At 51.6% G+C, this 26,465-nt stretch overlaps 1 protein-coding gene across 1 annotated transcript; it reads left to right on the top strand.

Annotated features, from left to right (window-relative positions):
* Positions 1-3,576: 3,576 nt before the first annotated feature.
* ABHD17A (abhydrolase domain containing 17A, depalmitoylase) lies at positions 3,577-26,179 on the top strand. The gene is made up of 5 exons (XM_060232790.1): positions 3,577-3,638; positions 10,638-11,203; positions 20,689-20,883; positions 23,328-23,507; positions 24,982-26,179. Exons 2-5 carry the CDS (start codon positions 10,890-10,892, stop codon positions 25,205-25,207), a joined length of 915 nt encoding a protein of 304 aa, XP_060088773.1. The 5' UTR covers positions 3,577-3,638; positions 10,638-10,889; the 3' UTR covers positions 25,208-26,179.
* The last annotated feature ends 286 nt before the right edge of the window (positions 26,180-26,465 follow it).

Here is a 26,465-nt window from a genome sequence, read left to right as displayed (position 1 = left end):
GGGGAACAGCTGCCAGATGCGGGTGTGTGAGCAAGCCCATTTAATCTGCAAAGGAAAAGCAGCTGTATCGGGCCAAACAGCCCATCTGAATGCAGCCTTACTCTTTTCTGAATTAAAATTAGAGTGACTCACGTTTTAGGCAAAGATGGACCAAAATGTCATACCTTTGGCATAGTCTATCAGGAAGAAAAAGATATTGGATTTATATCCCGCCCTCCACTCTGACTCTCATATTGATCACAATCTCTTTTACCTTCCCCCCACCGCACAAGAGACACCCTGTGAGGTGGGTGGTGCTGAGAGAGCTCTCCCAGAAGCTGCCCTTTCAAGGACAGAGGCTCAGAGCGGCCTACAATCTCTTTTCCCTTCCTCCCCCACAACAGACACCCTGTGAGTGGGTGGGGCTGAGAGAGCTCTCCCAGAAGCTGCCCTTTCAAGGAAAGAGTCTCAGAGTGGCCTACAATCTCCATTACCTTCCTCCTCCACAACAGACACCCTGTGAGGTGGGTGGGGCCGAGAGAGCTCTCCCAGAAGCTGCCCTTTCAAGGAAAGAGTCTCAGAGTGGCCTACAATCTCCATTACCTTCCTCCCCCACAACAGACACCCTGTGAGGTGGGTGGGGGCTGAGAGAGCTCTCCCAGAAGCTGCCCTTTCAAGGAAAGAGTCTCAGAGTAGCCTACAATCTCCATTAACTTCCTCCCCAACAACAGACCCCCTGTGAGGTGGGTGGGGCTGAGAGAGCTCTCCCAGAAGCTGCCCTTTCAAGGAAAGAGTCTCAGAGTGGCCTACAATCTCCATTACCTTCCTCCCCCACAACAGACACCCTGTGAGGTGGGTGGGGCTGAGAGAGCTCTCCCAGAAGCTGCCCTTTCAAGGACAACTCGTACAAGAGCTATGGCTAACCCAAGGCCATTCCAGGAGGTGCAAGTGGAGGAATGGGGAATCAAACCTGGTTCTCCCAGATAAAAAAAGTCCACACACTTAACCACTACACCAAACTGGCTGGCCAGTACGGCAACTCATGCAGAGCTGCAACAGGCAACCACTTCTAAAATTAAGCCAGCCAGCTGCCTCACAGCATTGTGGGATATTGAAGTATCCAACAGGGTCAGATGCTCATTAGCACAACTCATTTGCATATTCCACACACCCCTGACATCACGGGAAAGTGTACTAAATTATATCAGCTCAGCATCTACCTTAAAATGCTTCTTGAATTATAATTGTCATCCTAATACCTGACTCCCATCATACTTCTTAAATTACTTTCTCCTATGTGGCCACAGTGGCATGGTGATGATTTCCATCTGTGTGTTTTCTAGGTTTGGGTTATTTTCTCATTTTTTGTGGGGGAAAGTACTAGAAAGTTTGCCAAATCTTAATAGTTCAGCAAAATTCTTCCAGGGAGTTTGAACAATGGAGCCCAAAAGCAAGGGTTTTTTTGGGGGGGGGGTGTAAGAAAGAAAGAGCACAATAAAATTTAGAGGTTCCAGAGTTCTGTTCCTGTGAGATCCTGCCCAAAATGAAGTATCCATCCATCCATCCATCCATCCATCCATCCATCCATCCATCCATCATCTGTCTGCCTGTCATCACTGTCTGATTGTCTCTCTCTCTCTCTCTCTCTCTCTCTCTCTCTCTCTCTCTCTATCTATCTATCTATCTATCTATCTATCTATCCATCCATCCCTCTCTCTCTCCATCCATCCATCCATCCATCCATCCCTCTCTCTCTCCATCCATCCATCCATCCCTCTCTCTCTCCATCCATCCATCCATCCATCCATCCATCCATCCATCCATCCATCCATCCATCCATCCATCCATCCATCCATCCATCCCTCTCTCTCTCCATCCATCCATCCATCCATCCATCCATCCATCCATCCATCCATCCATCCATCCATCCATCATCTATCTATCTATCTATCTATCTATCTATCTATCTATCTATCTATCTATCTATCTATCTATCTATCTATCTATCTATCTATCATCACTGTCTGTCTGTCTCTATCTATCTAGATTTTTAGGCTTCTTTCCCCTGAAAATAGGGCTCAGGGCGCATTACAGCAGTAATAAAATTACAATTTGTACAAAGAGATTTCAGAAGTTAAAATAATATAAGATATGCAATTTACAAGTAGTCTAAGCCAACGTGATAGCGACATGCCCGGAATGTCGTTGTCTTGCAGAGGAGGGGGGAGACGAGGAAAGGAAGGTGCCCCTATCCTTCATTATTTCCAGTGAAAGGGAAGACATTTAAAAGGTGTGCGGTCCCTTTAAATGTGATGGCCCGAACTCCCTTTGGAGTTCAATAAGAACATAAGAGAAGCCCTGTTGGATCAGGCCAGTGGCCCATCCAGTCCAACACTCTGTGTCACATAAGAACATAAGAGAAGCCATGTCGGATCAGGCCAATGGCCCATCCAGTCCAACACTCTGTGTCACATAAGAACATAAGAGAAGCCATGTTGGATCAGGCCAATGGCCCGTCCAGTCCAACACTCTGTGTCACATAAGAACATAAGAGAAGCCCTGTCGGATCAGGCCAGTGGCCCATCCAGTCCAACACTCTGTGTCACATAAGAACATAAGAGAAGCCATGTCGGATCAGGCCAATGGCCCATCCAGTCCAACACTCTGTGTCACACAGTGGCCAATATGTGTGTGTGTGTGTGTGTGTGTATATATATATATATATATATATATATATATATACACACACACACACATATATACACTGTGGCTAATAGCCACTGATGGACCTCTGATCCATATTTTTATCTAATCCCCTTTTAAAGCTGGCTATGCTTGTGGCCGCCACCATCTCCTGTGGCAGTGAATTCCACACGTTAATCACCCTTTGGGGGGAAAAGGACTTCCTTTTCTCCGTTTTAACCCGTCTGCTCAGCAATTTCATCGAATGCCCACGAGTTATTGTATTGCGAGAAACGGAGAAAACGACTTCTTTCTCTACTTTCTCCATCCCATGCATAATCTTGTCAACCTCTCTCATGTCACCCCGCACGTTTCTCCAAGCTAAAGGGCCCCCAGCGTTTTAACCTTTCTTCATAGGGAACACTTGTCACAACCTTGCTCCAGGCTCCACCCCCAATGTCTCCTGGCTCCACCCGCAAGTTCCCCAGCTATTTCTTGAATTGGACTTGGCAACCCCGCAAGGGCCCAGACTCATGCAGAGACGCGGCGGCCTCCTCTGCCGGGAGGCTCTTAAACGCGGGTGGGTTGGCTTTTGGGGGGGGGGGAGGGGGCCACCTTTCTCCTCCCTCCTCGTCGTCACTTCCAGCGCCGGCTCCTCTCCCGTCACATCCGCCGCCTCCCGGGAGCAGGAGGAGGAGGGAGAAGAGGAGAGGCTGGAGCGGGGCGATGCAATGCATCCTCGCCGTCGCCTGAACGCAGCAGCAGGAGAAGGAGGAGGAGCCGCAGGCGGGCAGGCCCGGCGCGTAATGCGAGGCGCGTCGGGCGCCAGCGGGGGGCGCCCGGCGGCGGCTTAGAGGCGGATCGGGGCCGGCGGGGGGTCTGGCCGGCTGAACGGGGAAGGAGGAGCCGGAGCCAGCAGGCGAGGCGAGGGGGGCGCCCTGGAGAGCCCCCGGACTTGGCGAGGGGGGCGCACGTCGGTGATTCTCCTCCTTTTTTTGGAACGGGGTGCGCGCGTGTGCCCGTGCCACCGACGCGTCTTTGCGCACGGGGAGGGAGCGCAGCGGGGTGCTCGGGCCGCCCGGGTGAGTTCGCGTTCGCCTCGCTTCCCCCCCCCTTCCCTCCCTGGAAGCCCCGAACCCCCCCCCCCCCCCAGTCCCTTCCCTTCCCGCTGGCCTTTGGCGGAGGAGCCTGGGGCGCACGGTTGTGCGTCGCCGGGTCGTGCCACTGCCCCCCCGCCTCCCCCTTTCCCCGTTCTGGCTTTATGCAATCCTCCGTACGCTTCCTCGGGAGTCGAGCAAAGCCGCTTTGCACCCGCCTGGGTCCTGAGCGACCCCTTTTGGCAGCTGGGCTGCCCGCCCGGGTGGTACGGCGAGTCTCGTTTTGGGCATTGCCAGCTCCCCCTTGCTTGTAGAGCGTCCAGGGCAGCCCTATCGACCCGCCTTGGCTTGGCTTGACCCGGGCGGCCAGGCACCTTGGAAGCAGTCGGATGAAATGGCTACGAGTGTGTGCGTGTTGGTGCGGAGAGAGGAGGGGGGGGGGCTTGCTGGATTTAGACACTGGCGCCTTCTGTGTCTGTCTCCTTTCCACTGCATGGTCCCTTTTTATGCCCCCCTCCTCCCCCCCCCCCGCTCTCCCGAGATGCATCTGACCAGGCTTATGTCATCATCGGGTTGTTTGTTTGTTTGGTTTAGGCAAAAAAAGTCACACCAAAGCCCTCCCTCCCTCCCCCCCCCCCCCCCCGTTGATGTGGAATACCTTAATCTGCCCTTGTCTGACACTGGCATCCAATAGGTGCTGCTAGGATTAATAATAACCCTCTGGGGCTTGCTGTTAGGGTGGGTTCAGGATACCCGCAGGAGACGCGGTTGGCGCAAAGTAGGATTTGCTGATCTCCTGGACGATCGCCCAGAACGAGGGTGCTTTCTTTTCTTTTCTTTTTTTGTAGCAGGAACTCCTTTGCCTATTAGGCCACGCCCCCTGATGCAGCCAATCCTCCTGGAGCTTACAGAAAGCCCTGTACATCAGGGGTGGGGGGGCCTGATAGGCGAAGGAGCTCCTGCTACAAAAACAGCCCCGCACCGTGATCTACATAGAGATCCGCTGCCCTGGGCTGCTTTGGAGGGTGGCGTCCGTGGCAACACACCCGCCTGAGAGCTCTGCTCTTCTCAAGCCCTGCCCTCTGAACTTTGCCCCTCCCCCCAAAAAAATCTCCAGGAATTCCCCAGTCTGGACTTGGCAACCCTGTTGCATGCCTCTCTCCAGCGTGCAGGAATTCCGGCAGGTTCTCGTTCCTCGCTTCATCTGTTGCTTTTCCACCTCTTTTTTTTTTTTTTACCCAGCTTGCTAACGTTTTTGTGTTCCCGTGGCAGCAGGGCTGCATTGACAGTTAGTTCCAAGTAGGTACTGGCCTATGGGCCCCCACACGTTTAAGAGCCCTGGGCTGACTCCCCTCCCCCCCTGGTTTCCCCCCCCCCCCCCCCCCGACTTGCAGCCCTCCCAGCCGGCATCTGAGCCGCTCTTTGCCCGACTTGCCTGGTGCGGCTGCTGCTGGCGTCCTCGCCAAGTTTGCCTCTCTCTGCCTCTCCCCCGCAGTTTTGTCCAAGGGGCTTTGGAGAAGGTGGCTGCAGGCTGCAGCGGGGGCCACAGGCAGTGGGGTGGGCCCTCCAACTGAGATCATTTGCAAGGGGTCCCCCAAGATTTTGATTGCCTAGGGACCTCCACAGGATTTCATCCAGCAGTGCATGGCAGCAGCGAAAAAGGCTTCCTGGATCCGATGGGGAATTTTTTTTGCGGGGAGGGGAGAGATGCTGACCGGAATGTGGTTTCGAAGTGTCCAGAGAAAGTAGAGAAAGAAGTCCATTTCTCCCTTTCTCACAATACAAGAACTCGTGGGCATTCAATGAAATTGCTGAGCAGTTGGGTTAAAATGGATAAAAGGAAGTCCTTCTTCACCCAAAGGGTGATTAACATCTGGAATTCACTGCCACAGGGGGTGGTGGCGGCCACAAGCATAGCCAGCTTTTAGAGGGGGTTAGATAAAAATATGGAGCAGAGGTCCATCAGTGGCTATTAGCCACAGTGTGTGTGTGTGTGTGTGTGTGTGTGTGTATATATATATATATTTGGCCGCTGTGTGACACAGAATGTTTGGACTGGATGGGCCATTGGCCTGATCTAACATGGCTTCTCTTATGTTCTTATGACTTTTCCCTACCTGTGACCCTGGAGACCCTGAGCTGGATGGGCCGGACTAGCCCAATCACGTCAGATTGTGACACGATAGAGGTTTGCAAGACGATGCACAGGATAGAGAAGGCAGAGGAAGAAGTACTTTTCTCCTTTTCTCACAAGCTTCAAGAGGCGATTGGATAAAAATATGGAGCAGAGGCCCATCAGTGGTTATTAGCCATAGTATATATATGCGTGTGTGTGTGTAGAAGAAGAAGAAGATATTGGATTTATATCCCGCCCTCCACTCCGAAGAGTCTCAGAGCGGCTCACAATCTCCTTTACCTTCCTCCCCCACAACAAACACCCTGTGAGGTGGGTGGGGCTGGAGAGGGCTCTCCCAGCAGCTGCCCTTTCAAGGACAACTTCTGCCAGAGCTATGGCTGACCCAAGGCCATTCCAGCAGGTGCAAGTGGAGGAGTGGGGAATCAAACCCGGTTCTCCCAGATAAGAGTCCGCACACTTAACCACTACACCAAACTGGCTCTCCTGGTTGCTGTGTATATTGGTTGCTGTGTGACACAGAGTGTTGGACTGGATGGGCCATTGGCCTGATCCAAGATGGCTTCTCTTACGTTCTTATGTGACTCAGAGTGTTGGACTGGATGGGCCATTGGCCTGATCCAACATGGCTTCTCTTAGGTTCTTATATGACACAGAGTATTGGACTAGATGGGCCATTGGCCTGATCTAACATGACTTCTCTTATGTGACTCAGAGGGCTGGACTGGATGGGCCATTGGCCTGATCCAAAATGGCTTCTCTTACGTTCTTATGTGACTCAGAGAGAAGTACTTCCTTTTATAAAGGGTACTTCCTTTTCCCAAAGGGTTGTCTCACAGTTTGTGGGGCTTGCAGCCATGCCTGTTTCCGTATCACCAGCCAGCTCGGTGTAGTGGTTCAGAATAGGGGACTTTGATTTGGGAGAACCGGGTTTGTTTCCACGTGTAGCCAGCTGGGTGAGCTTGGGCTAGTCCCAATTCTCACAGCCGTTCTCTCACGAGCAGTTCTCTCAGAACTTCCTCAGCCCCAGGCAACTCACAGGGTGTCTGTTGTGGGGAGAGGGAGGGAAGGAGATTGTAAGCCGCTCTCTGAGACTCCTAAACTGCTGAGCAGTAGGGTTAGAACGGATAAAAGGAAGTCCTTCTTCACCCAAAGGGTGATTAACACGTGGAATTCACTGCCACAGGAGGTGGCAGCGGCTACAAGCACATACGGTAGACAGCTACAAGAGGGGATTGGGTAAACCTATGAACCAGAGGTCCAGCTGGCTATTAGTGGCTATTAGCCACAGGTTATAGATGGAACTCTCTGGGGCAGTGATGCGCTGTATTCTTGGTGCTTGGGAGGGGGGCACAGTGGGAGGGCTTCTAATGTCCTGGACCCACTTATGGACCTCCTGATGGCACCTAGAGGTTTTTTTGGGCCACTGCGTGACACAGAGTGTTGGGCTGGATGGGCCATTGGCCTGATCCAACATGGCTTCCCTTATGTTCTTATGTATGGGGCAAGTGATGCTGTGTATTCTTGGTGCTTGTGGGGGGGGGAGTGGAAGGGCTTCTAGCGCCACTTGTGAACCTCCTGATGGCACTTGGGCTTTTTTTTGGCCACTGTGTGACACAGAATGTTGGACTGGATGGGCCACTGGCCTGATCCAACATGGCTTCTCTTATGTGCTTATGTGACACAGAATGTTGGACTGGATGGGCCATTGGCCTGATCCAACATGGCTTCTCTTATGTGTGACACAGAATGTTGGACTGGATGGGCCACTGGCCTGATCCAACATGGCTTCTCTTCTGTTCTTATGTGACACAGAGTGTTGGACTGGATGGGCCACTGGCCTGATCCAACATGGCTTCTCTTATGTGCTTATGTGACTCAGAGTGTTGGAATGGATGGGCCATTGGAGTGATCCAACATGGCTTCTCTTATGTTCTTATGTGACGCAGAGTGTTGGACTGGATGGGCCACTGGCCTGATCCAACATGGCTTCTCTTATGTGCTTATGTGACACAGAGTGTTGGACTGGATGGGCCACTGGCCTGATCCAACATGGCTTCTCTTATGTGCTTATGTGACTCAGAGTGTTGGAATGGATGGGCCACTGGCCTGATCCAACAGGGCTTCTCTTATGTTCTTATGTGACTCAGAGTGTTGGACTGGATGGGCCACTGGCCTGATCCAACATGGCTTCTCTTATGTTCTTATGTGACGCAGAGTGTTGGAATGGATGGGCCACTGGCCTGATCCAACAGGGCTTCTCTTATGTTCTTATGTGACTCAGAGTGTTGGACTGGATGGGCCACTGGCCTGATCCAACATGGCTTCTCTTATGTGCTTATGTGACTCAGAGTGTTGGACTGGATGGGCCACTGGCCTGATCCAACATGGCTTCTCTTATGTGCTTATGTGACACAGAGTGTTGGACTGGAGGGGCCACTGGCCTGATCCAACAGGGCTTCTCTTATGTTCTTTTGTCCATTGGGTAGTGAAGGACAGCGGACAAAACCAGGCCTTCCTTTTGCCTCCTAACCCTGTGGTTCAGAATCTCTTTGGGGAGAGACAGCATACTAAGAGTTTCTCTGACCTCCCAAATTCTTGAAAAGGTAGTCCCCTGTGCAAGCACCAGTTGTTTCCGACTCTGGGGTGACGGTTCTTTCACAACGTTTTCACGGCAGACTATTTACAGGGTAGGCGGTGCAGAGTGTTAAAGCTGCAGTGCTGCAGCCCTAAGCTCTGCTCACAGCCTGAGTTCGATCCTGGCGGAAGCTGGGTTCAGGTAGCCAGCTCCAGGTTGACTCAGCCTTCCATCCTTCCGAGGTCGGTCAAAGGAGTCCCCAGCTTGCTGGGGGCAAAGCGTAGAGGACTGGGGAAGGCAATGGCAAACCACCCCGTAAAAAGTCTATGAAAGCAACGTCACCCCAGAGTCAGAAACGACCGGTGCTTGCACAGGGGACCTTTCCTTTTCCTTGCCATTGCCTTCCCCAGTCTTTTACACATTCCCCCCAGCAAGCTGGGTAGTCATTTTACCGACCTCGGAAGGATGGAGGGCTTAGTCAACCTTGACCCGGCGACCTAAAAACCCAGCTTCCGCCGGGATCGAACTCAGGTCGTGAGCGGAGCTTCGACTGCGGTACTGCAGCTTTACCCCTCTACGCCACGGGGCGCTCCGTTTTTAATTTTACCAACCAACGGTTTTAATAAACCAATGTTATTACACAAAACAAACATTAACAAGCAGAGAAAGCCGGAGGGGAGAAGCCAGCCCGGGGCCCCTAAAGGTGTGGGGGCCCGTAGGCCAGTACCTACTTGGCCTAATTGCTAATCCGGCCCTGGGTGTGGAGGTGAACCTCTGTCCTGTGTGTAGCGCCAGCTCTAGGGCGCGTGGCACCCCAGGCAGGCTCCCTGCTTGCCGCCCCCCTCTCCCTCCCTTCCCATCAGAGGGCGCCGCACCGTGACTAGGCTCTACTGGCTTCAGTGCAGGCGGCACACCATCTAATCCAGGGGTATCAAACTCATTTGTTATGAGGGCCAGATCTGACATCAACGAAACCTTGTTGGGCCGGGCCGTGTCAGGGTGGGTCAAGCCATGTGTGTACCTATATATCGTTAGGTAGCAGAGATATAAATGTTATAAAGAACACAGACAAAGACAAATATATATGAGTGCTAACGTGTTAAGCATGTTTTAAGTTTATATATATATATAACAGGGGTGGCCGACGGTAGCTCTCTGGATGGTTTTTTTTTGCCCACAACTCCCATCAGCCCCAGCCAGCATGGCCAATGACTGGGGCTGATGGGAGTTGTAGGCAAAAAAACATCTTGAGAGCTACCGTTGGCCACCCCTGATATATAAAATTAAAACATGCTTAAAGCTTTAAGCACTCATTGGTCTTAATGCTTTCTCCCATGGGATCCAAGGAACTGGGCAAAGGAAGCTCTGGCTCTTTGCTTCCTTCCCCAGGGGACTGAAGGGGGGGGAGCCTCAGCCAATAGAAGGAAGAGAGGCTTGGCTCAGTAGCTCTGCTGTGTGATTGAGAGAGCCTGGCAAAGTGAGCCATTCCTCCCCCCTTCCTCCCCAATGGAGGAGCCTCAGCCAATGGAGAAAACAGAGGTTTTGCTCTGTAGCTCCTGTGCGATTGAGCAAGCCTGGCAAAGCAAGCTGTGATGCAGAAGGAAGGAAGAAAGAGGGAGAAGGAAGCAGATGACAGCCAGTTGGTCGGGGGCCTGATAGGAGTCCTCTGGGGGCCTGATCCAGCCCTTGAACCGCATGTTTGACACCCCTGATCTAATCCTTTGAAGCGCATGCAGGAGAAGTCTTCTCCCACCTGGAACCAGAAGTGAGGGGAGTAAAGCTTTCTCCCACACGTACTTCAAAGGATTATATGCTGCGCCGGCCGCATTGAAGCCAGTAGGTGGGGGGGGGGGCAGGTGAAGCAAAAGGAAAGGGAGGGGGTGGGGGGGAGACAGGCAGGCAAACTAGGGAGTTGTCGTGGGCACTGGGAAGGGGGGAGCCCAATTCAGCGCCCTCTTCTCCCGGCGCCCTAGGCAACCGCCTAGTTTGCCTAGTGGGCGAGTTGGCCCTGCCTATGTGTGTAGTTTGCGGAGAGTGTTCCTTGTGTGTCTGGGGAGGTTTCGACCTTCAGATGGGCGCACGGGTTTCCTGATGCGCACAGTTGGAATCCGCGTGTTCTGATGTGCTCTTCGGGTGCTCTGATAACCAATTTCCCCTCTTTTCCCAGTCTTTACAAGGCCGCGCAGAGGAGCATGTGTCCAGCCGGAGTAGCTGGGGTTCTCAGGCCCTACGCCGGAATGTGGGAGACCTCGGCCGTGGCGGTTCCAGAGAGGCATGTCATAAAGGTTCTGTTGATCTCCCTGGAAGCTGAAACGGTTTCCTAACCGCCTGGATTTGCTGATTTCTTGGGGAGGGTCTGCCGTTCCCTACCCTTGAAAATTGTCCCGTCTCCTGGGTCTGCGAATCATCACCAGCCGCCATGAACGGGCTTTCGGTCAGCGAACTCTGTTGTCTCTTCTGTTGCCCGCCCTGCCCTGGCCGGATCGCCGCCAAGTTGGCTTTCTTGCCGCCGGAACCCACCTACACGATTGTCCCGGAACCAGAACCGGCTGGTAGTTCCAGCAGCAGCTCTCTGCGGAGCAACGCCATGACCCGATGGAAGCTCCACTTGACAGACCGGGCGGATTTTCAGTATAACCAGCGGGATCTGGACACCATCGAGGTGTTCTTGACCAAGAGCAACCGAGGGAACCGAGTCAGCTGCATGTATGTCCGTTGCGTCCCTGGGGCCAGGTAAGCAGTGACCGGGAAGGTGGTTCAGGCAGGTTGGACGTGAATGCGTGCGGGGGTGACAAACTGAGAGGAGACGAAGATGGACAGATATCTCCCTCCCAGGAACCGAGATCTTGGTGTTACCTGGTTTCTTATCAGGGTGTTTTTTGGTAGCAGGAGCTCCTTTGCATATTAGGCCGCACATCCCTGATGTAGCGAATCCTCCAAGAGCTTATAGTGGGCGCTGTACGAAGAGCCTTGTAAGCTCTTGGAGGATTGGCTACATCAGGGGAGTTTGGCCTAATATGCAAAGGAGCTCCTGCTACCAAAAAATACCCTGAGGAAAAGAAATTCTGTTGCCCAGTTGCGTTGTTTGATCTCTTTTTTTATTTTTTTCAAATTAAAAGTTTTGTTGAATTTCAGATGTGGGGAAAGAATCTACAGGGAGATATGGGAAAATCAGGGTTGGAGGGGCCGAAAAATGTCTCTCTTGCTTACATTTCCTTTCTTATTACAAGCACGTCTAATTCAATTAATTCCCAATCTATATATCATTTATAATTAGTATCTTTCATTTTGTCTCTTATAACATTCTATCCCTTTTCTAATTCTTACTTTGGCTTACAAGTACACATTTCTTATAATTGCACTGTCTTATTCAGTATATTATACAGTATTCGCTCCTTATCTTACATTCTCATATACAGATATGCTGCCAGTTAGTTGCCTCAAATTCCAAACGTATACTACACCTAACCAATCTTGCAGTGGCTGCCAGATCTTCTTATTGTCTTGTATATTTCCTTCTCGTAATTTTACAGAAAGTAAGTCCATTTCTCAAAGATTTCAGGTTTTCACGGCTGGTAACATCATTAGGGTTTGTAGAATCTTTCGGGATCAAGTGCCGTGTTCTACTGGAGAAAGTTTTCCTTCCAGACGTTTCGTTCTCAGTTGCGGAGAACGTCCTCAGTGGCGTCCATCCTCAAGTCCATTTTTGCCGTCTCTTGCTTGGTCAAAGCCTACCTTGAGAACATAAGAAGAGCCCTGCTGGATATGACCAGTAGCCTATCTAGTCCAGTGTTTCCCAAAGTGGGCGATGTTGCCCCCTAGGGGGTACTGGAATGATTCAGGAGGGCGGAAGTAGCCTTGGGTGCAATTGGGGGGCGGTGAATAAAAATAAGGGGGCGGTGGAAGCATAAAGGAAGAAGAGAAGAGGAGAGGAAAGTGGGAAGTGTCAAAACATGACATTTCTGGAAGGGGTCCAGAATTTCTAATTTAGAGAAAAATTCCAATTAACAAAAAATAGAGGGTTCCTTTTTTGTTTGCTGCTTAGTGTGAATTCACCCAGTTAGACTAGTAATGAGAACCAGAACTCCTTGCAATTAAAATATAAGAAGGATGCAGTTTATTTACAAGACAGAATTTTTAAAAAAAAAATAGAGGTGTACAGACAAACAAGAAACACAAAAACAAAAAACCTTTCTAGTCTACCCTAGCTAGCCAATATTTGCTACAGCTAGCAGCTTCTCAAGGTTGCTTGCAATTTCTCTCTCAGCAATACAGTTCAAGCCAGGACAGTGGAAGCACTGAGGCAATTGCACAGACTTCTCTGAAGAATTCCAATCTGTAGCTTTCTCCTCACAAGGTTTCCTGCAGAGCGTCAAGCTTCTTACAGTCCTCTGCTTATCACTGGTGGTTGTTTCTGTTGATTTCAGCCAGCTGCAATGCCCCAGACAAAGAGTGTCTTCTGTAGGACCAGTGCGTGGGAGTAGGCGGGGTAGGCAGCCATTTAGGGTGCCACCTTGCTAGGGGGTAATGCTGGGCACCCCCTTACTCCCCCTTCCCATGTGGCACGATTTTACCTGCCAGCTGGCATGCCGAGAATCCCGGACGGTGCTGCTGCACCACTGCTTTTCTTTGCAGGGCAAACATTGCCTGCGCTTGTCGGAGGCTTCCAAGGAAGCATCCAAAGAGCACCCCATTTTACGGCTACCTGCTGCTTTGGGGTTGAAAGAGGCTCGGTGGGGGCACCTTCCCATTGCGCTAGTTGGAGCTGAAGGTTTCCAGGGAGGCACTGAATATTTTTCTTTTCTGAAAAGGGGGCGTTAAGCCAATAAGTTTTGGGAACCTTTGATCTAGTCTATTTTGACTGTAACGAACCAGAGCAGTGGCTCCCAACCTTTTTTGGCACCAGGGACCAGTTTTGTGGAAGGCTATTTTTCCACAGACTGATGGGGGTGGTGATGCTGGGATTTTTGCCACCCCGGGGGGGCGGTCTTTAAATAAGGGATAGGTGAAGGCTGTTGCCCCTTTCACCCGCCTGGGACTCGGGCAGAGGAAAGAGGTGGTGCTTCGGAGTGAGGCCATGCTGCCTCTTTCGTCTGCCCAGAAGGGGTGGTGCGGTGCTTCTCCCTCACTATGCAGCCTGGTTGCTAACAGGCCATGGACCGGACACCTACTCCGGAGGACCAACATCAAGACATAGAGGCTGAGGCCTTCCTTGATGTTGCCTCCTGGCTCTGGGATTCAGAGGGTTAGTGCCTCTGAATATGGAGGTTCCCTTTGATCAACGTGGCCACTGATAGACCTATCCTCTGTGAATCTGTCTAATCCAGGGATGTCAAACATGCAGTTCGGGGGCTGAATCTGGCCCCCGGAGGGGTGCTGTCAGGCCCCCGAGCAGCTGACTGTCGTCTGCTTCTTTCTCCCTCTCTCTTGCTTCCTTCTGCATCACAGCTTGCTTTGCCAGGCTTGCTCAATCGCACAGGAGCTACGGAGCAAAGCCTCTCTTTTCTCCATTGGCTGAGGCTCCTCCCTTGGGAAGGGAGAGGGGAAGACAGAGCAAGCTTCGCCAGGCTCTCTCAATTGCATAGCCAAGCCTCTCTCTTCCTTCTATTGGCTGAGGCTCCTCCCCCTACTGGTCCCCTGGGGAAGGAAGGAAAGAGCCAGAGCTTCCTTTGCCCAGTTCCCTGGATCCCACGGGAGAGATACAAAGACAGCACCTTTAAGACCAATGAGTGCAAATGTTTTAAGCACATTTAAAGTGTAAAAAAAAATATTTAATTGTGTTTGTCTGTTTCCTTTATAAAGTTTATATCTCTGCTAGCTACTCTTAAACACACGGCCAGGCCCGACATGATCCAGCCAAACAAGGTCTCACTTATGTCAGATCCATCCCTCATAACAAAAGAGTTTGACACCCTTGGTCTAATCCTTTTTAAAGCTGTGGCCATCACAGTATTCTTTGGCACATTTTAATCACTCTCTGTGTAAAGGAGTCTTTCCTTTTGTCTCTTCTGAACCTATTAAGAACATAAGAGAAGCCATGTATCATAATGCCCCTGTATAAACCGATGGTGCGGTCTCATTTGGAGTACTGTGTGCAGTTCTGGTCGCCGCACCTCAAAAAGGATATTATAGCATTGGAGAAAGTCCAGAAAAGGGCAACTAGAATGATTAAAGGGCTGGAACACTTTCCCTACGAAGAAAGGTTGAAACGCTTGGGACTCTTTAGCTTGGAGAAACGTCGACTGCGGGGTGACATGATAGAGGTTTACAAGATAATGCATGGGATGGAGAAAGTAGAGAAAGAAGTCCTTTTCTCCCTTTCTCACAATACGAGAACTCGTGGGCATTCGATGAAATTGCTGAGCAGACAGGCTAAAACGGATAAAAGGAAGTACTTCTTCACCCAAAGGGTGATTAACATGTGGAATTCACTGCCACAGGAGGTGGTGGTGGCCACAAGCATGGCCACCTTCAAGAGGGGGTTAGATAAAAATATGGAGCAGAGGTCCATCAGTGGCTATTAGCCACAGTGTGTATGTGTGTGTGTGTGTGTGTGTATATATATATATATTTGGCCGCTGTGTGACACAGAATGTTGGACTGGATGGGCCATTGGCCTGATCTAACATGGCTTCTCTTATGTTCTTATGTTCATGTTGGATCAGGCCAACGGCCCATCAAGTCCAACACTCTGTGTCACACAGTGGCAAAAAATTTTATATACACACATACACTGTGGCTAATAGCCACTGATGGACCTGTGCTCCATATTTTTATCTAAACCCTTCTTGAAGGTGGCTATACTTGTGGCCGCCACCACCTCCTGTGGCAGTGAATTCCACGTGTTAATCACCCTTTGGGTGAAGAAGTACTTCCTTTTATCCGTTTTAGCCTGTCTGCTCAGCAATTTCATCGAATGCCCACGAGTTCTTGTATTGTGAGAAAGGGACAAAAGTACTTCTTTCTCTACTTTCTCCATCCCATGCATTATCTTGTAAACCTCTATCATGTCACCCCGCAGTCGACGTTTCTCCAAGCTAAAGAGCCCCAAGCGTTTCAACCTTTCTTCGTAGGGAAAGTGCTCCAGCCCTTTAATCATTCTAGTTGCCTTTCTCTGGACTTTCTCCAATGCTATAATATCCTTTTTGAGGTGTGGCGAGTTCTACTATTTTGGAAGAGGGAGAAGAAGTTCTCTTTGTCAACGGTCTCTAAAGGTAAAGGTTGTCCCCTGTGCAAGCACCAGTCGTTTCCGACTCTGGGGTGACGTCGCATCACGACGTTTTCCTGGCAGGTTGGTTTGCTGTTGCCATCCCCAGTCCTCTACGCTCCCCCCCCCCCCCCCGCAAGCTGGGGACTCCTTTTATCGACCTTGGAAGGATGGAAGGCTGAGTCGACCTTGAGCCAGCTACCTGAACCCAGCTTTTTCTGGGATCGAACTCAGGTCGTGAGCAGAGTTTGGACTGCAGTGCTGCAGCTTTACCACTCTGCAATATAATACCGGCCTCATTTTGGTCAGGAGCTCACAGGAGCAGAGCTTCGGAACCTCTAAATTTTATTGTGCTCTTTCTTTCTTACTCTCCCCCTCCCCCAAAAAACACCTTACTTCTGGGCTTCATTGTTCAAACCCCCTGGGAGAATTTTGCTGAACTCTTAAGATTTGACAAACTTAATATTTTTCCCCACAAAAAAATGGGAAAAGAACCAAAACATGTAAAGCAGACAGGTGGAAATCTTCCTCATGCTGCTGTGGCCACATAAAAAGGTAAAGGTAGTCCCCTGTGCAAGCCCCAGTCGTGTCCGGCTCTGGGGTGACGTCGCATCATGTTTTCACGGCAGACTTTTTACTGCCTTCCCCAGTCACCTACACTTTCCCCCCAGCAAGCGGGGGACTCATTTTACTGACCTCGGAAGGATGGAAGGCTGAGTCAACCTCAAGCCGGCTACCTGAAAACCCAGCTTCCGCTGAGATTGAACTCAGGTTGTGAGCAGAGAGCTCGGACTGCAGTACTGCAGCTTTACCACTCTGCGCCACGAGGAAGTAATTTTAAAAGTATGATGGGACTTAAGGCTTTATGATGACCATTATCATTCAAGAAGCATTTTAAGATAGATGCGGAGCTGATATAATTTAATCCACCTTCCGGTGATGTCACGGGTGTGTGGCGTATGCACGTGAGTTATGCCAATGAGGTGTGCCAATGAGCTGGGATTGCTCCCTGCAAAGCCAGTAATCAAAAAGATGTCGAAAAGTTTGAGAGCCAACGGGACAGAGAGGTTTGAGGGGCCATGTTGGGAGGCCTGGGTTTGAATCTCACACAGCTGTGAAGCTCGCTGGGTGGCCTTGGCCCAGTCACGGCTTGACCTGTCTGATTAAGCAAGTTGTGACGCAGAAGGAAGCGAGAGAGAGGGAGAGAAAAAAGACTTGCTCAAGGGCCTGATTGGAGCCCTCTGGGGGCCTGATCCGGCCCCTGGGCTGTACGTCTGACACCCCTGCTTTAAATAATCTCAGTTGTGTTCAGCTTGGGTAGCTTTCCCCTCCCAGCAGGAAAATTTGCCTCTGCAGGAATTCTCCCTTCTGAAGCGTAAGTGGAACTGATCTGCAGTATTAGCCAAAATGGCTCCAGGAGATACATGGGCGGGGGAAAGAAAGGGTGTTTTTACACTGACAGTTTGTGACTCTCTGTCACCGCATTGGAAACTCACCTTTTACATTACCTAACGTTCTGGAAACTCACCTTTTACATTACCTAACGGGGTGACATGATAGAGGTTTGCATCGTTGCTGCCCGAAGCATCTACATTTGTTTCGGTGAGATGAGTTCTGGAGCTGCTGCTGCAACTTTTTTCTCAAAACTAGTTTTGATTCGGTCATTTCTCTACAGGCGTTTCAAACTTGTCTGGTAGAAGTTTTCATGGGTTTTAAAAGTCACCACAAAGTCCAAAAGTCACCACAAGGTGCAGTAATTTGCATGAGAACTGACAGCGCTTGAAATTTTTACATATCACTGCTTGCCTCATCTTGTAATTTAAATTTGTGCTGCTTTTGCAGCGTTGACGCGATTTCCAAACAATCGCATACATTTAACTAAGCGCCGTCTGCCCTCTGATCAAAGACACACACCCCCCTCCCCAAAACTGAAACGCTTTCAGCAGGAAATACAGAAGTTTGGCTACGCAAAATGAGCAGAGCAAATCCACCGCTGTAAAAGGAAAATAATTAAAGCGGCACGGTGGCAGGCGATTCGAAGACTCCAAAACTCTGGATCAAATGGAATGTAAAAAACACCCAAAGAGAGAAAGAAAAGGAAAGAAGGAAAAGCCAGGGAAGGGCAGTGTGGGAAATACTGGTCCTGTTTGGGGCAGATAAGGGGAATTGGGTGGAGCGGTGTTCTCCGGCTGGAATTTCCTGTCCTCTTGTAACCGCTTTTAGGATCTGTTCCTCCCACCATTTCTCTGGTGGATGCAGCATGTTAGGAGAGCCACGCCTCCGCCGTTCGTTTGTGATCAGAACAAGTCGTGTTCCGCACAGCTTTCCCTCACTTCCTCCTGGCCACCCCTATCTTTTCCTAACCAGCTGTTGCGTCCAACCTGCCCCCCCAACTGTATTGCCTGTAAAAATAAGATAATTCGCAGGCCAAGCAAACATACTTCTGTGTGAACGGAAAGCGTTTTAGCCTGAATGAAGCTGGCCGTCTTCAAGGCCGGCTGTCCTCAGTCTTCTCTCTGTTAATGAACCCACCGAATAATTCTTCACTTCTAAGCTGGGATTATTTGTGTAACTTTGACCCAGTTTGCCATTTCAAATTCTTGATGTAGTTGGATCAGCATCCTGTCTCACACTGTGCCAACCAGTTCCTCTGGAGGGAAAACAGCAGGGCTGAGAGGCCGAGGCCTTCATAAGATCAGAATAGCCCTGCTGGATCAGTGGTCCATCTAGTCCAGCATCCTGCCTCACACAGGGGCCAGCCGGTTCCTCTGGAGGGCCAACAACAGGGCAGAGAGGCTGAGGCCTTCCCCTGAGAAGAACCTCAGAAGAGCCCTGCTGGGTCAGACCAGTGAGGGTCCATCTAGTCCAGCCTCCTGTCTCACACAGTGGCTAACCGTTTCCTCTGAGGGGGCTACAACAGGGCACAGAGGCCGAGGCCTTCCCCTGAGAAGAACATCAGAAGAGCCCTGCTGGGTCAGACCAGTGAGGGTCCATCTAGTCCAGCCTCCTGTCTCACACAGGGGCCAGCCAGTTCCTCTGGACGGCCAACAACAGGGCAGAGAGGCCGAGACCTTCCCCTGAGAAGAACCTCAGAAGAGCCCTGCTGGGTCAGACCAGTGAGGGTCCATCTAGCCCAGCCTCCTCTCTCACACAGGGGCTAGCCAGTTCCTCTGGAGGGCCAACAACAGGGCAGAGAGGCCGAGGCCTTCCCCTGAGAAGAACCTCAGAAGAGCCCTGCTGGGTCAGACCAGTGAGGGTCCATCTAGTCCAGCCTCCTGTCTCACACAGTGGCTAACCATTTCCTCTGAGGGGGCTACAGCAGGGCACAGAGGCCGAGGCCTTCCCCTGAGAAGAACATCAGAAGAGCCCTGCTGGGTCAGACCAGTGAGGGTCCATCTAGTCCAGCCTCCTGTCTCACACAGGGGCCAGCCAGTTCCTCTGGAGGGCCAACAACAGGGCAGAGAGGCCGAGACCTTCCCCTGAGAAGAACCTCAGAAGAGCCCTGCTGGGTCAGACCAGTGAGGGTTCATCTAGTCCAGCCTCCTCTCTCACACAGGGGCCAGCCAGTTCATCTGGAGGGCCAACAACAGGGCAGAGAGGCCGAGGCCTTCTCCTGAGAAGAACCTCAGAAGAGCCCTGCTGTGTCAGACCAGTGAGGGCCACGTAGTCCAGCCTCCTGTCTCACACAGTGGCCAGCCAGTTCCTCTGGAGGGCCAACAACAGGGCAGAGAGGCCGAGGCCTTCCCCTGAGAAGAACCTCAGAAGAGCCCTGCTGGGTCAGACCAGTGAGGGTCCATCTAGCCCAGCCTCCTGTCTCACACAGGGGCCAGCCAGTTTCTCTGGAGGGCCAACAGCAGGGCAGAGAGGCCAAGACCTTCATAAGAACATCAGAAGAGCCCTGCTGGATCACACCATCCATCTAGGGTCCATCTAGTCCTGCATCCTGTCTCACACAGTGGCCAGCCAGGTTCTCTGGACGGCCAGCAGCAGGGAGAGGCCGAGGCCTTCCCCTGATGTTGCTGCCTGGCTCTAGGATGCAGAGGCTTAGTGCTTAGAGGGCCATTTGTTATGAGGGCCCTCTAAATGATACCTTGTTGGGCCGGGTCATGTAGGGTTGGGTTGAGCCATGACAGGCTGGGCCGTGTGTGTACCTATTTAAGATCAGGTAGCAGAGATATAAATTTTATAAAGAACACAGATAAACACAAATATATATATATTTAAAAAAAAATTTAAACATGCTTAAAATGTTAATAATAAAGAACTCATTGTTCGTTAAGATGCTTTCTTTGTATTTCTCCCATGGGACCCAGGAGACTGGGCAAAGGAAACTCTGGCTCTTTCCTTCCTTCCCTAGGGGACGGGGGGGGGGGGAGCCTCAACCAAAAGAAGGAAGAGAGGCTTGGCTCAGTAGCTCTGCGGTGAGAGCCTGGAAAAACAAGCTCTGCCTCCCCCCCCTTCCTCCCCGAGGGAGGAGCCTCAGCCAATGGAGAAAATAGAGGCTTTGCTCTGTAGCTCCTGTGCGGTTGAGCAAGCCTTGCAAAGCAAGCTGTGATGTGGAAGGAAGCAAGAGAGAGGGAGAAGGAAGCAGATGACAGCCAGTTGCTCGGGGGGCCTGATAGGAGCCCTCTGGGGGCCTGATTCAGCCGCTGAACTGCATGTTCGACACCCCTCTGATACACTATTCTAAAAGAGAAATACATTGGTATACTGTGGAAATATAGCTCTATTTGGTGAATATGGGTTTAGTACATGCAATGAGATTTAAAAAACCCAATATCCCTGTTCAGTCCTGGGGAGGTGTTTGTTCCAAGTTTCATAATAACTTGTAATTCAACAATTTCAGCCCCCGAATTGCATGTTTGACACCCTGGCTTAGATGATACCCACAACATGTGATGGAAAGGGTACAGTCTTGTCTACCATGTTAGGACTCTACCACTTCCTCCTGTGGGATATTTGAGCCGGGCCTGACTCCGGCACTTGCTGACGTTTCCTCCCTCTCCTCCAGGTTCACAGTTCTGTTCTCCCATGGCAATGCCGTCGACTTAGGACAGATGTGCAGCTTCTACATCAGCCTGGGAACCCGCATCAGCTGCAACATCTTCTCCTACGACTACTCCGGATATGGGGTCAGCACGGGGAAGCCCTCAGAGAAAAACCTCTACGCCGACGTCGACGCAGCCTGGCAAGCCCTCCGCACTCGGTGAGCCTCGCGGTGGAGCGAGAAGGCTCTTGCAATGGTTTGATAAACCGTGATGGTTAGAAAGAGGAGCCTCCCCGTGCAGTGGCAGTATATCTGTGAGCAGGGCTTTTTTTTGGTAACAGGAACTCCTTTGCATATTAGGCCACACACCCCAGATGTAGTCAATCCTCCAAGAGCTTACAGGGCTCTTCGTACAGTGCCTACTGTAAGCTCCAGGAGGATTGGCTACATCAGGGGTGTATGGCCTAATATGCAAAGGAGTTCCAGCTACAAAAAAGCCCTGATATTAGGCCACACACCCCTGATGTAGCCAATCTTCCAAGAGCTTACAGGGCTCTTTGTACAGGGCCTGCTGTAAGCTCCAGGAGGATTGGGTACATCAGGGGGTGTGGCCTAAGATGCAAAGGAGTTCCTGCTAGAATTCCTTACAGGGCTCTTTGTACAGGGCCTGCTGTAAGCTCCAGGAGGATTGGGTACATCAGGGGGTGTGGCCTAAGATGCAAAGGAGTTCCTGCTAGAATTCCTTACAGGGCTCTTTGTACAGGGCCTGCTGTAAGCTCCAGGAGGATTGGCTACATCAGGGGTGTGTGGCCTAATAGGCAAAGGAGGTCCTGCTAGAATTCCTTACAGGGCTCTTTGTACAGGGCCTACTGGAAGCTCCAGGAGGAGTGGCTGCATCAGCGGGGAGTGGCCTAATATGCAAAGGAGGTCCTGCTAGAATTCCTTACAGGGCTCTTCTCACAGGGCCTACTGGAAGCTCCAGGAGGACTGGCTACATCAGGGGGTGTGGCCTAATATGCAAAGGAGGTCCTGCTAGAATCCCTTACAGGGCTCTTTGTACAGGGCCTACTGCAAGCTCCAGGAGGATTGGCTACATCAGGGGGTGTGGCCTAAGATGCAAAGGAGTTGCTGCTACAAAAAAGCCCTGATATTAGGCACACACCCCTGATGTAGCCAATCTTCCAAGAGTTTACAGGGCTCTTCGTACAGGGCCTGCTGTAAGCTCCAGGAGGCTTGGCTACATCGGGGGCGTGGCCTAATATGCAGAGGAGCTCCTGCTACATAAAAATCTCCCTCTCTGTGAGCAACATACAGGGAGGCAAGGGACGGGGGAGCCTGCTGTCACTCTGTGATTTATCGTTCTGATTAGAGATGAGCACTAACTGTATTTTTGTGGTTCAGTTCAGTTTATGTTTTGTAGCTCAACCATGAACCCAACTACAAACCCATACAAACTGGGAGGCTGGTTCGCGAATCAACCAGGTCCATATTGGTTTGTGAGACATTTAAAGTTTAAACCCCTGCTTTCTGCTCCCTGCCGAAAGCAGGGGTGTACTGCTCCCCACAGAAAGCCACGGGGAGCAGAAAGCAGGGGTATAAATGGCGCTGAGCCATTTAAACCAAACAGCTGACTGGTGGGGAGTTCCCTGCCACTCAGCTGGTTTTCGTGGAGAGCAGAAAGCAGGGGATTTAGTTCTCTGCTTTCTGCTCTTTACGAACTGCCACGAACCACTCCAAAGGGCGTCAAAATCCCTGAAAATTCGTGATGGCTCTTCAGTACACGATCATTGCTTCAAGAACCACGAATGAACCAAAATTCATAATGTAGTTTGTCAGCCAATTTATGCTCATCCGTAGTACTGCTATTCCTTTACATGTTGCCCAACAATGATATTACCACAGCTCCTTCCACAGGCACTTTGCGGTGTTATAATGTATTACTGCTACAAGCGGGGGTGCTGTGAAGAATTGTGTGGGGGGGGGGGATCATTGGGCAACCTTTGCAAGATTTTCCAGTCTTCGTCTCTCCCCTGTAATTGCAGAACCTTACCGAGTGGCCAAGGTAGAAATCAGTAGGGCCAGTTTGGTGTGGGGACTATTAAGTGAGGGGACTATTATCTGGGAGAACTAGGTTTGATTTCCCCACTCCTCCACTTGCAGCTGCTGGAGGGTCAGCCATAGCTCTCGCAGAGCTGTCCTTGAAAGGACATCTTCTGTGGGAGCTTTCTCAGCCCCACCTACCTCACAGGGTGTCTGTTGTGGGGGAGGAAGGGAAAGGAGATTGTAGGGCTCTCTGAGGCTCTGTCCTTGAAAGGGCAGCTTCTGGGAGAGCTCTCTCAGCCCCACTCACCTCACAGGGTGTCTGTTGTGGGGGAAGAAGGGAAAGGAGATTGTAGGCCGCTCTGAGCCTCTGTCCTTGAAAGGGCAGCTTCTGGGAGAGCCCTCTCAACCCCACCCACCTCACAGGGTGTCTGTTGTGGGAGAGGAAGGGAAAGGAGATTGTCATCATCATCTACTTTCTAGAGACACTTGGGCACACCAGAAAAAGTATCAGTGGGCACTATGGCACCGATGGGCACCTTGTTAGCGACCCATAGCCTAGAAGTGACTGAACCTAGAACACTGAATGTCTATCCTTTTGGAATCTTCTCTCCACTCTGCAGATACGGGATCAGCCCGGAGAACATCATTCTTTACGGGCAGAGCATCGGCACCGTGCCCACCGTGGACCTCGCCTCTCGCTACGAGTGCGCTGCGGTCATCTTGCATTCACCCCTGACCTCAGGCATGCGCGTCGCCTTTCCGGAAACCAAGAAGACGTATTGCTTTGATGCGTTCCCTAAGTAAGTCCGTGGAACTCTTTAGCCTGCCTTCCCTTCGAGGGCTGGGGTACAGGGCCCTGCTTTTACCCTCACAACCAAACCTCAGATTCAGCAGGAGCTCACAGGAGCACAGCCTCTGAACCTTTCTGAGGGTTCCCCCTTTTCCTCCCCATCTACCTTGTCCATTGAATAGCAGGTGTAGCTGCATAACAATCCCTGGATTAGGAGAGCGGGCAGCCAGCCAGCTACCAGGGGCTTTGCCACACCCCCAGCAGCCCTCAACCCCTGGAGAAGGCCACGCCACCCTTTCTCCACTTCTGATGTGATTTTGAGCGGCGGGTGGCTTGCTGGCCTTTTGACTGGAGAAAGGAGAGCCCCGGGTGAGCAAGGCCTGCTTGGGCTGGCTGGATCTCTAGCCAGCCCAAGTAGGTCTCGCTTGGACGGGGCTCTTCTTTCTTGCATCAGGTTGCTTTTGGCTGGGGGGGGGGGGAGGGAGGTGGCATATGCTAAGGAGTTATGCTAATGAGCTCCACCACCAATTTCCCTACAAAACGACCCCTGCTCACAATGTTCCCGTGAGGATAATCGAGCAGCAAAAGAGTGACAGGATCAAGCTCCTCCCACCCACCCCCCTCCAGTAAGCTTCATGGCAGAGCGTGGGATTTGAATTCAGGTCTCATTTCACGGTAAAGGGGTGTCTTTCGATTTGAGCAGGGAGGGTGGACAGAGACAGTTGAGATATGTTGAGTTTCTTAGAGCCTGTTTGTTTTTATTTCTCTCTGTCTGTCTCTCTCTGTCTCTCTGGTATATTATTATTGCTTAAAAATGTCACCCTGACCTTAATGACTCTCAGCAACTTGGAATGGGGGGGGTGGGGGAGCTTGAAGTATGCAAACCATTCTTAAAGAGCCATCCGAGACACCAACTGCAGAGTCCTCGGCTATTGTGTTTCGAATTAACATGCGAATGCCGTATCTGGATCAGACTCCCCGTACCTCTCGGCCCATTCCCCCTCCCTCCTACCATCTCCGGGCCAAACTACACTTGATCCATAACATGTGATCTGAGTCCCTGGTGTGTCAATTCATTGCTAAAGGCAGCCATGAATTTTTGGGGGGTGGGCGGGGGAACAGAACGAGGGTATGATGCTGGGGAAGGCAAGGGCAAACCACCCCGTAAAAAGTCTGCCGTGAAAACGTCGTGATGCAACGTCACCCCAGAGTCGGAAACGACTGGTGCTTGAACAGGGGACTACCTTGACCTTTTTTTTACGATGCTGGGGGTGGGGGGAGTTGGTGACTGGCCCAAGATCACCCAGTGAGCTTCTGTGGTGTGGGGATTTTAACCCGGTTCTCTTGGGTGGCCAGGTTCCCCCTGGCCACTGGTGGGAGAATTGTATGTGTGTGGGGATAGTGTTAAGTAGATTCTCGGGGTCAACTGCTCTGGGCTAGGTCAAAGCTGGGCCCAGCCTCCTCAGTTCCTTTCTCTCCTACAGCATCGACAAAGTGTCCCGCATCACGTCCCCCGTCCTCTTCATCCACGGCACGGAAGATGAGGTGATTGACTTCTCTCATGGCCTGGCCCTCTATGAGCGCTGCCCCAAGGCTGTCGAACCACTGTGGGTGGAAGGGGCCGGGCACAACGATATCGAACTCTACAGCCAGTACCTGGAACGCCTCCGCAAGTTCATTTCCCAAGATCTGGCCGGCCAGCATAACTGAGACGCCCCCCCGTTTGCACCCTTCCCTCCGGTGACCATTCCCACGCTCTCCAGCAGGGAGGCGAGGGACGTTTGGAAATCCGGAAAGTGGGACGTCGTCTGCGCCGCAAGTTCCATACCCCTTCTGTCAAAGCAAGACTGGGCCTTGGGCCCTTTGAGATGAGCTCGTTGTCCGCGCAGACTCAGGGTCTCTACCGGCGTCATCTCGTCAGATGATGGGTCCAGCAGTTCCTGCTCAATGCGGCCATCTTCGATGATGACGGATCTGTCTGTGAAAATGCGCCAAGGATGGGGGCCGCTCTGCCTGCCCCCGCCCCTTGGCTTCAGACTGCAAGAGACTGGCATACTGCCGACATTTCTTTATTTTCTTTTCCTTTTCATTACCACGTCTGCTAGGACTGCACTGTGGTTTTGGCCTCCACTCCACTGTCCTGTATGAGACTCTCGATTCCCCCTGTGCCAAGTGATAGCAATAAGCCACTGGGGGGTGGGAGAGAAGAGGGGAAGGCTTGAGTAATCCCCCCCCCCATGCTGCCTTCTGGTAACGAGATGCCTTGCATGATGAGTGTCTTCTGGCATCCAGCCCCACCGGGCAGGGGGAAAAAAATTCAATCTGGGTTCCCTGGAGAGGGGCCAGGAACGGAGGAAAAAGAGCCGGATTGGAGGCCATCGCTGTCTGAGTCCTGCCGCTTGCAGCAGCTAATCCATAAAAGCCAGCACTGAACTGGGGGTGGGGTGGGGGGGACATGCCAGCCATTTGGGGGAACGGATCCATTCGCCAGCTCCCGGATTCCCCCGTTTTAGCCTCTTCCCCCCCCCCCTTCCAACGTGTCCAAAAGTTCCCCCGTGTTCGGGCCGTGCTTCCCCTAATTCCAGGTGTGCAGACGGTGGGGGATGAAGCCCCCCCCACCCATTCATTTTGGAAACAACATGGAATAAAAGTTTTAAAGGTCTTGACTGCTTTTCCAAGAAATGTTGCCTTGTGTGTCTCTGGCAATGGCGGCCGGGGGTGGGGGTGGGGGACGACGCGTCTTGTCTTTTTGTATGTTTCCCCCCTATCTGTTCTCTAGGGGAAGGTCAGGATGGCACGGGGGGGCCCTTCCTCCATCGACTTCCACAACAACCCTGCGAGGTAGGTGAGGGCAAAAGACGGTAACCAGCGACGGCTGAGGGGGGATTTGAACCGGAGTCTCCCAGATTGTAGTCGGACATTCCGACCCCTACACGGCACAGTCCTGGATTATACCCTGTGGAGGCCC

The sequence above is a fragment of the Heteronotia binoei genome, chromosome 2, assembly GCF_032191835.1.
Source record: "Heteronotia binoei isolate CCM8104 ecotype False Entrance Well chromosome 2, APGP_CSIRO_Hbin_v1, whole genome shotgun sequence".
NCBI lineage: Eukaryota > Metazoa > Chordata > Lepidosauria > Squamata > Gekkonidae > Heteronotia > Heteronotia binoei.
This window is presented reverse-complemented; position numbering and strand designations above follow the sequence as displayed.